Here is a 9,885-nt window from a genome sequence, read left to right as displayed (position 1 = left end):
TCGGCAGTTGGTAGTCCGTTTTTTTACGTAAAATTTCTAATAGTCCATTTAGCGCTTGATGTGTTTGGTATGTTTTTAATGCCCAATTTCGAATAAGCTCATCAAATGGTTCCTCCTCGTGTTGAGACTCTTGTGTACTGTGTATAGTTTCCTCAGCTTCATCGTAATCTTCGTTGACCTCTTCATATACTTCCATATCGTCGAATGCATCGATAGTAATCAAATGACTGACGTATTCTTCTTGCAAGATGTATTCATCAAATGGACAAGGATGGTTCTCTGCAATGAATAAATAAAAAAAAGTATTATAAATGTGTTTAATTTGCATTGGTCACTAATTAAAATTTTTATTTTTGCACTTACCACAATGCGGGTGTTCACTGAACTCTACATTTGACGTAGCTGTCTGAATATTACTTGGCCCAGCTTCACTACTCTCTCCAAACAATTCAGCATCAAGCTTTTTATTATTGGCTTCTATGGATCTATACGTGGATCCTGACTTGCGCTTGTCTTTGGCCGACATTGTCGTGATTGAGTGAAATTCACGGCACGTTGAATATTTAAAATATACACTTGTATTATTCTGCACTTGTATTATAACAGTATTGCACAAAATTTATAACTGTACAGAGCACGCATAACAACACCGAGTGAAACGACTGCCCGAATCGTATTGACACAAACAAAAATTGCGCGGGTTTTTATAAGACAGAAAAGAGGTAGGATTTTCTATTTTCTTATGTAACGGACTATTTAGTACCTTTATTTTAAGGTACTTATGTAACAGGATAAACACAAGCAGGTGTAATGTTTATATATTTACCCATTGAATCCTTGTATAAACCGGGGTAATACTTTGATTTTTAGCAACACCATTATGCAGATATACAGGTAAAGAAAATTATTATTACATTTCTCTTGGGCAATGGCTATTTGATCAAAAGAACAAATTAACAGAACAATCTGAACTCATTGGTTGAACTTCGATTCCATGCCAACTATTGAGTATGTGCTTTTTAGTCGGCATGTTTTTCCATACAAAAAAATAAAATTTTTCACGGCAGGCCATGAGATTTTTGTGAAATTAAAAAAAACCGGTATTCTGATACAAACTATTGAATTCTGACTGTAGTTCAACGCTTATTCGTAGGCATGCTTTTTAATTGAACACTTGATACTTGGTTGACAGTTCAATTTAAAAGCATGCGTTTGTATGGAAAACAGGGTTTGTTAAATTTCAAATTATTTATTTAAAGTTAACCATATGACTGGTCCAGATCGAACTATTTTATTTTTTTTTCTTTTGACTCAACAACCGGTGTCGATCAAGGCCTGGCTGTACCACTTGTCGTGTTGGCTTTCAGTGACTTTTGGATAACCCCCCATAGCAGGATAGTCAGTGTTACGTATGGCGGCACGGTCTATTTGGGGCTTGAACCCATGACGAGCATGTTGTTAAGTCGTACGAGTTGACGACTGTACCACGAGACAGGCTTAATTAATTAATTCATTAATTAAATTATTAATTTAGATTGTAATAATCACGCTCATAATAAAATGTTATCGTTTATGTTGTGTCATAATATAATTTATGCATGCATTGTATGGTGATCTCGTTTGAATTCCTCCAGCCAGGCGGGCATTCATAACCGGGTTTCTAACAAAAGTGTTAACTGTCCTTTACTGCTCTCGTGGGTTCAGCTATACTTGACGATTAATTTTACGATACGATCCGGAGTCTCACGGAATCGATCCCGAACCATGGTTGCAGTAATCAGTAGGTACGTAAAAGTATAAGCATTTCCGACCCGGTGCTTGGGCCTACTTTACCTACTTGTACCTTTCGGGTCGACCCGAACGACTACTGGTCACTTACGGATGACTCTGACCCGGTAAGTTCGGATCGACCCGCTCATCACAAAGCCACGACGTACAGGCCAAGATGTACACGTGCGATCCCGGTTATTGCTGCATCCCGGATTTCGTTTGGCGTCCGCAACCCCATAATCTGCATGTCCGGTATGCTAACCACGGCAGCGAAATTAGCTAGCCGCATATTAAACTATATAAACATAAAACACATTATATGTACAACGATATGCCACGATTTTTATTATTTTACCGGTACACAAATGGATAGGCGGGGGAGGGAAATGGAATAACTCGGGTAAATAATAGTAAAAACACTTTTTTCACAAATCTAACATAATATTTGCATATGGCATAATACTTTTACATTTGCAAAAAGAGCATATACCTCGATGCATGTTGTTGTTATTTACCTTTTTGTTGACTTTGTTAACATGATGTTTACCTCTTTGGCCGAGGTACAAACAGGCATAAATATCACTACAACACTTTGTTTTCCAACACTTTTCATATTTAAATTAACTGTGCACGTCGAAGTAACACTAAACACATTAATGCACTTCACTATAACAAGTTTTTGTACACTTTATCACGCAGAATCAAGGAGATTAAAAACATCAACATTCGAAACGTCAAACTTTGCCACTTTGTATGAAGTCAAATGTGGTAGTAAGAATGAGACAGACTGACCGGCAAAAATTGGGTGCAAATAAAAAACGAGTTCTCCAGCTGAAATAGCCGTCGACGCACGCACACAATCACACACGGCTTGTTCCAATACGCTGGGTTCGTTTTGTGTTAGTGACAAGCGCACTCAAAAAGCAAAGCGCGCTCTCACCGCAGCGCGTTTCTCCTTGCTTCCTCAAGCTTCCTCATACCCCTCGGCCTGAATCACTCAAAATTTGGGGCCTCATTGTTTGCGTGGGTGTCTCTTCGACCAATGAGTTACATACTCACGCGAGTCCTCCCCCACCCCATCCGCAACGCACTGTGCGCTCTGCAGTTCTCAATGTGTTCGTGTTCTTTCGAGCCATGCTACCAACACATCAAAAGCTTGTTGTTTTTCGCTTTCTTTCATACATTACCACGATCGGAAATACGCACTTATTCTAAAAACAAACACAAACACGGTCATTTTTTATTACATTAAACACTTTATTGAAACATAAAGTACACACTAAAGTACACATTTAGAATTCTTCATACTCACGAATAGCGTCATACTGCAAAGTACAGGGTCGAGCCAGGCTCTGGGAAACTTGTCGACAATCTGCGTTGCCTCTGTTCAGCAAATTCTTGTCCTGTCGACCCACGCACTGCATGTGCATCTGTGCACACTGTTTATTCACTTCACACTTTACCAAGACACACCGGCGCACGAGACTTTGAACGAAATGCGCACCAGCGCACAAACACTGCGCGCGGGACAAAACGCGCACAACCATCTCCGACGAAGCGTCGCGCTGTACTGGTGGTTTTGTACGCGTAGAAGGGGGGAGGGGGCATACGGAGCGATGGTTCGATGCTGTAGTGTAAGCGAGACAACACGATGTGACGAGCAGCTCCAAGTTGTTGAGCTCGCTGAAAGAAGACACACACATTCACAGACGGCTCTTCAAAGCATGGTATTTGTATTGGTGTTAGTGAAGCGTGCGTGTAAAACAGAATGTGAACTCTCATCGCAGCGCGTTTCTCCTTGCTACCTCCAGCTCCCTCATACCCCAAGTGCCACAAATCCACTAAACGACCACTAAACGGCTTCTAAACGACTCAAGTTCTCTACCTAAACGGAATATAGAAAGACTTCGTTTAGCAGACGCCAAACGACTCATGCATTCTAAAAATAGCAAAAAAGCTGGTGGTGCTATCTGTTGGTGGGATACCCCAACCAGTTGAGCTTCATCGCATGGAGGAGAGCTTTCTCATTTCCTCTGTACTGTTGTATGGTTTCGCATTGAAGTTATGCATCGCTAGAACTAGAACGGCGATACGATTGTTTAAATACTAAACTCCAACGGAAACCACCAGCACTGAAGCAAGTGAGATTTGAGCAATGGTCATTGGTGTTGATACCCACGTATCTAACCACACGACCATTTATATAGATTTTTGCTCAGAAAGTTAGAAGGCTATATAGGTCATAATAAAATGCAACTTGTCGAAACACATTGCAAGAAAAGGATAGCAATATAATGATGAGTTGTAATACGCCATCTATTGATTAAACCAATGAAGCTGTGGAGCTTTCATTTTTTTTTCTATGGATATTCAATTTTCCAGTCGTTTAAGCTTAATCTGTGGCGCTTGGGACCCCTCGGCCTGAATGACTCAAAATTTGGGGTCTCATTCCCAAGGACGCAAAAACCGACGGCGGCCTGTGTAATCTGAGCTCCCTACAAAGCTCTCCACAAAGCTCTCGTTTGCAGGCTTGTCGAGAGCTTCGCCACAGGCGCCCGAACCATCCGTCACGCACACATCTAAACGTTCTGGTTTCTTCTGCCGCTCACGCATACCAATGTGTTTGCTCCATCCTCTTTTTCGGATTGCTTATAGAAATGATGAGGCTGTTCACATTTGCTTTATGCACACATTCGCATGCTGTTTATTGAATAACATCTATCTCCCTTCCCCCATGTGTTTTGGCATACTCCCGCTGTGTAGACGGCAGAACGCTTTCCCCCTTCCAAATTTACCGTTCTTCCTCCTCTCGTTCTTCCTTCCTCCTACCGCGCCAGGGGTACCATCCGTGCTGCGCGTGTTCTGCTGGCTTCAGTTTAGTGATGACGTCATGAACAGGAGCTGCGCGTGTTGAACCGGCTTCTGTTAAGTAATGACGCTGGGCTGCGCGCGTTTCGACAGGTTCTTGGCGTAATTCAGTGCGTTGGTTTGTGGCAGTGTTGTGCTGAACGCTGTCGAAAAAAAAGAACCAATAATTGATGTATGTAGTATTTATTACTATGGAGAGTTTTGCGCTTAGGATTAGATCAACACTTACCTTAATATTTTAAAACTGAAAAACGTTTTCTTTCCGTCGCTCATTTTGAACATTGTTGACGAGGCCAGCATGTGGTCTTTGATAAATAGCGCACACACCTGTAACTTTTTAGACGCCAAGGGTTAGTTGAATGTACTTGCACAAGCACACATGTGAGCAAGAAACTTACCTCAACAATTTGCTAGGATAAATCATTCAATAACTGAACTGAACACGGCCCAAAACGTAGACGAGCAAAGTACGTCGCACAAGAAATCGCACCTCACTTCAGTACATCTTTCCACAGGGAAAGTGCTGGACAGACTGAGGATGGCTCACACTCGGATGAGCGCGATAGCAGAAAAATCATGATGGATCGAGAGAGATGGGTAGACTCGGTGTAGCGCAATAAGCTGGTAGATGCATGTGTGTGTGACCAACGAAAGACTTCAGTCCCCGCTCCTCGCGTTTTTTATCCATCGTTTTTTGTCACACGCGCACACCTCTACACGCGCGGCGGTTTGCCGTCTAAAATCTAGAGAAAGAAGACTGGGCCTCTCGCTTTGGCACACAGAAAAATCGTTCAACAACTTCGGCTCTGCTACTTGGGTTGTTTGCGTGGTAACCTAAAGCTCTCAACCTCTAAAGCTCTGACGCATGGTGTTTCACATGTAGGTGGCGCTGATCACTACAAAGCATATGCGATAATTTTCGCAGTTAATTTTTTTTCCCAATATCTTTATGGAAGAAAATTCGTCCTAATAACCGATAACAAGCCAGCATCTCAAATTCTATTACCACAGAAAGGTTTGCTAACGCTATCAGCAACTCGCATGCAACATTACGCTGTATTTCTAGAATCATTCAATTTTGAGATTTGATATCGAACATCAAAAGAACACGGAAATGCTGACGGAATGTTACGCTTACCAATCCGAGATATTCAGCTGGAGGATACAGAAGAAGCCGATGAAATTGAACTAAATCAAATAGAAAGTCTTCCCGTATCAGTAGAAGAAATTAGTAAAGAGACTAGCAAAGACATAAATGTTCAATTACTAATAGACGGTTTAAATTGAGGGAGAACAGTATCCGTTAACGATCATATTGGAATCGACCAGACACAATTTTCTCTTCAAAAGGGATGTCTTATGAGAGGCGCTAGAGTCTACGTTCCATCTCAATTACGAAATCGAGTCTTAAACGAACTTCATGAAGGCCCCTTTGGCATATCACGCATGAAATCTCTTTCTAGATTTTATTGTTGGTGGAAAAATATGGATAACGACATGGAAAGATTATCTAAGAACTGTGTTTCTTGTGCAAAAGTAAAAAAAGATCCTTCTAAAGTACCAACCCAACGGTCAAAAGCCGAAGATTTTATATTGACCTTTCACTTTTTCTATCCGTCTCTCGATTTTCCCCTGATGAGTGTCCCCGAGCCTCCTCGTATCCCAAGTAGCAACCGAAGCTTTTTTCTCCCAGTTTCATCCCCCTCATGTCCAAAAACTGCCTTCGCTCACTATTCCTATCTCATTTCTACATTCTACAACGTTTGTTGCGTTCTCGCTCATCAGGGTGCTAGTCAATTCTCTCTTGCCACACGAAGAGAATTCTCCTGCACACTTCGTGTGTTTGATTCTACCCATCCCTGTTGAACACAAGTCATTTTCTTCTATCGCACTCATCTGGGTGTTTGCTCTTTTCCATCCAAGCCAAACAGCGACTTTAGTGTGCTCTGAACCGTGGACATGAGAGTGTGTGTTTGTGTGCTGCGTGAACTATTTTTCCTGCGTAAAACACTTTCCCATACTGCACCATTCGCGGTGTTCTTTTTGCTTCATCGGAGGACGAATTTTTATCATCTAATTGTTTTGGTAAGTGTCCTTTTCTGAGTGTCTAGTGCTATGTGACATTTATTCTAAATAAAACATTGCACTTTACAAATTTCAGATGTGTGCTGCTACCGCTAGCTGTTCTCCAAATCTCTTCAAATTGCGACACTGTGTGCACAGGCGTTCAAAGTTCAATTGATCCTCAAGCACAAAGGTAATTTTGTCACATCTATAAATCAAGTGTAATCTTTTTAACAAAGTGTGTCTATTAATTGCCAATTTTCATCAACAGCCTTCATACAACACCGCGGTTGAGACGCGCCAAATCTGATGACATCTTTCCTGAACCAAGCAGGCTGTACACGCGCACCACCACGGGCGCCAGCGCGGTGTGAAGAGGGAAGAAGAAAAGACAGAATTGGAAACAGTCACGCCAGGCTTCCAACCACCGTGTGTGTGTATGTAAGTATGTGAGAAAACATGAGTGAATCCTCTTTTGGAAATTGCAAAAAGAAGAGAATAAAGAGTGTGAAGCAGCTAGACTGCCGCAACCAAATCAAGAGAGTGAATTCTCATTTCAATCCGAAAAACTGGGAGAGAGTGATGACATGCGAGAGAGAATAAAACTAGAAACACGAGAGAGGGCCACACGAAGCGCTTTAGGGTTTTTTCGCCTTCGCGCACATTTTGCTTTATGCGCGCGACTAAGTGAGCCTTGATGAGCGCGATGGCTCCCATACAAAGGCCTTCGGCTTTGCTAGCTGGGATGGTTGTTGTTGTTGGAAGTTGAAGCCGAAACCCCCTCGTGCGCTGCCAAAATCAGCGAAGAACGAAATCGAGTGGCTCAAGCGAAAAAACGAAAAAAAATATGAACGAGTGTGCTGTGAGAATAACACACATGCGCGCACAAGGCGACACCCGAAATCTGGTGCGATACCGGCTTTCAGTGGAGCAAGTACACACATGCACACATTTGGCCACACCAGCGCTCTGTTCTAGTGCAGGTAGTTTTCTGCAGTCCACGGTGATACTACACACAACCACGCACTTGGCGATACACGCTGTTTGGTGCGGTGCGGTGGACGTTCAGAATTCGGTGGTGCAAATACACACATGCACACACTTGGCGACATACGCTCTGCTGTGCGGTGAGATTTGTGTTCTGTGTCCAGTGGTGCAAATATACACACACACGCACTTGGCTACACACGCAGTACGGCGCGGTTGGCTTGGCAGAAGCGCATACACACATAAACGCAGTAGGCTTTACTTTCAGTCCAGTGAGGTTGGTGCTTGTGTGTTGTTTCAGCGCTTGGTGGTCAGCGGATAAACCCCGTAAAAATGGAGATTTTTCTTATTTAAGGTAAGTAAAAGTGATTAAAATGATCAACCAATATTCCCCCTTCTAATTAATATCATTTTTCTTCCATTTCATGTGTGTTTCACGGCGAACGGAGACAACAAGACCTGTGGCTGTGTCGTGGTGTTGGAGATGGTGGCCCGTAGAGTGCAGCGAGAAGAACCAGGAGCAACAGGGAGGAAGAGCAGTAAATGGCAATTTTGTTATTTTATTCGTTGTGCGAGTGTTAAAAGTGTTTTTTTTATAATGTGCGTTGATTTGGAATTAAGTTCAAAGTTTGTAGTGAAAGTGATTATGATTTTTGTTAGTTTAATGTTATTTTCAATAAATCGAATTGTGTGGATGCAATTGTGTGCACAGTGTAATTTCAGAAAGAAAATCTGCGAAAAAGGGGAGGGGGCTATTAAAACGAATATTCGTGTAGACCCACTTTCGGGTTTAGCTTCGGCTTTGGGTTTGCTTCGGCTTCGGGACCCGACGGATCACTTGAATAATTTCGCTAATTCAAGTTCTTATTCAAGCGCTTATTCAAGGGATCTCTGAGTACTGGTGACCGTTGGGAACTCATATATGGGAGCGTCCGCAATCAGTTTTTGAAAGAGTACATGCGGATTACGCTGAGCCATTTATAGGTATATATTTTCTTATTCTAGTAGATGCGTACAGCAAATTGCCTGAAGTAAAAATAACACCGGATATGAATACAAACACTACTATAGACAAAATGCGAGAAATTTTTGCCACTTTTGGCTTACCATCAATTCTAGTGACCGATAGAAGTGCACAATTCACGTCAGATAATTTACAAACATTCTTAAAATCTAACGGAATAACTCATAAAACAGGAACTCCTTACCATCTCGCAACAAATAATCAGATAGAAAGATATGTACAAACAATTAAAATAAAATTAAAACTGTGCAATGCCATAGATCTGAAATTCCAAAAAAGTTACAAAACATACTGCTAGCGTACAGGAAACAACTCATCCAAGCACAGGGGGAAGTCCTTCGCGGTTAATGTTCAACAGACAGATAAGGTCTCGGCTTGATGTTATGGTACATAAAATCGAAAAGAAATCCAATCCTGTAGTAGTAAACAAAACGACAAGAACATTTGCAGTAAACGAAAGAGTAGCAGCAAAAGATTTCCTTTCCCAGACCGAAAAATGGAAATTTGGGACGATTACAAAGAAGCTAGGAAAACTGCATTACGAAATACTATTAGACGATGGAATGATGTGGAAAAGGCACATAAACCAAATGAGATCTGGTCCTGAAGAAATATCAATCCACCATAGTAGTAACCAAAACATAGAACCTTGGATAGATGAATCATTTTATCTGCCAAATAAGATGGAAGAGTTTCAACTCCCTCATGATTCAGAAACGGAGATGGTTAGATCTGATAATATTAATGAAGATTTAGCTCGTGGAGAAGAATCTCAAACTCAAGTTAGGAGATCAACAAGAACTCCACAACTACCAATTCGATACCGCGATTAGGAATTATTACTTTAATTAAGAATTGCAAATATGAATTGTCTTCACACTTTAGTAAGTAATCATTTTATACAGGGGTTTACAATTGATTGTAGACTTCCTGCACATTTGTTTTAAATTGTCGCTATTGATTTCTTACCAGCAGCATATAATTTGGGTTGAGCGCTATAGGTTTTTGAAAAGATGCAATTGATTACAACGGGCCATTTTCTGACAGCTTTACCAGAGGCGCGTTTAGAACCCTACAGTGAAAGATCGCTATGCTGTAGAATCGGTTACTGTTTTTAAATGGCGTCTGTAATTAGTGTAAAGCAAGAAATTTGCTATGAAAATCGATTATTT

The 9,885-nt window shown here is 41.4% G+C and overlaps 1 protein-coding gene and 1 long non-coding RNA gene across 2 annotated transcripts in view; one reads left to right on the top strand and one right to left on the bottom strand.

Annotated features, from left to right (window-relative positions):
- LOC121590662 overlaps positions 1 to 760 on the bottom strand; it is a 2,216-nt gene extending 1,456 nt beyond the window's left edge. The window contains exons 1-2 of the mRNA XM_041910525.1: positions 364 to 760; positions 139 to 279 (exon numbers count right to left, since the gene is read on the bottom strand). Coding sequence (XP_041766459.1) covers positions 139 to 279; positions 364 to 526 — 304 coding nt within the window. The 5' untranslated portion in view covers positions 527 to 760. The remainder of the gene's footprint in view (positions 1 to 138; positions 280 to 363) is intronic.
- Positions 761 to 6,589: 5,829 nt separating this feature from the next.
- LOC121589192 lies at positions 6,590 to 7,072 on the top strand. Its single transcript, XR_006004280.1, has 3 exons — positions 6,590 to 6,723; positions 6,800 to 6,895; positions 6,974 to 7,072. It is a non-coding gene; the product is annotated as an uncharacterized LOC121589192 (long non-coding RNA).
- The last annotated feature ends 2,813 nt before the right edge of the window (positions 7,073 to 9,885 follow it).

This window comes from Anopheles merus, chromosome X (assembly GCF_017562075.2).
Source record: "Anopheles merus strain MAF chromosome X, AmerM5.1, whole genome shotgun sequence".
Lineage (NCBI taxonomy): Eukaryota > Metazoa > Arthropoda > Insecta > Diptera > Culicidae > Anopheles > Anopheles merus.
This window is presented reverse-complemented; position numbering and strand designations above follow the sequence as displayed.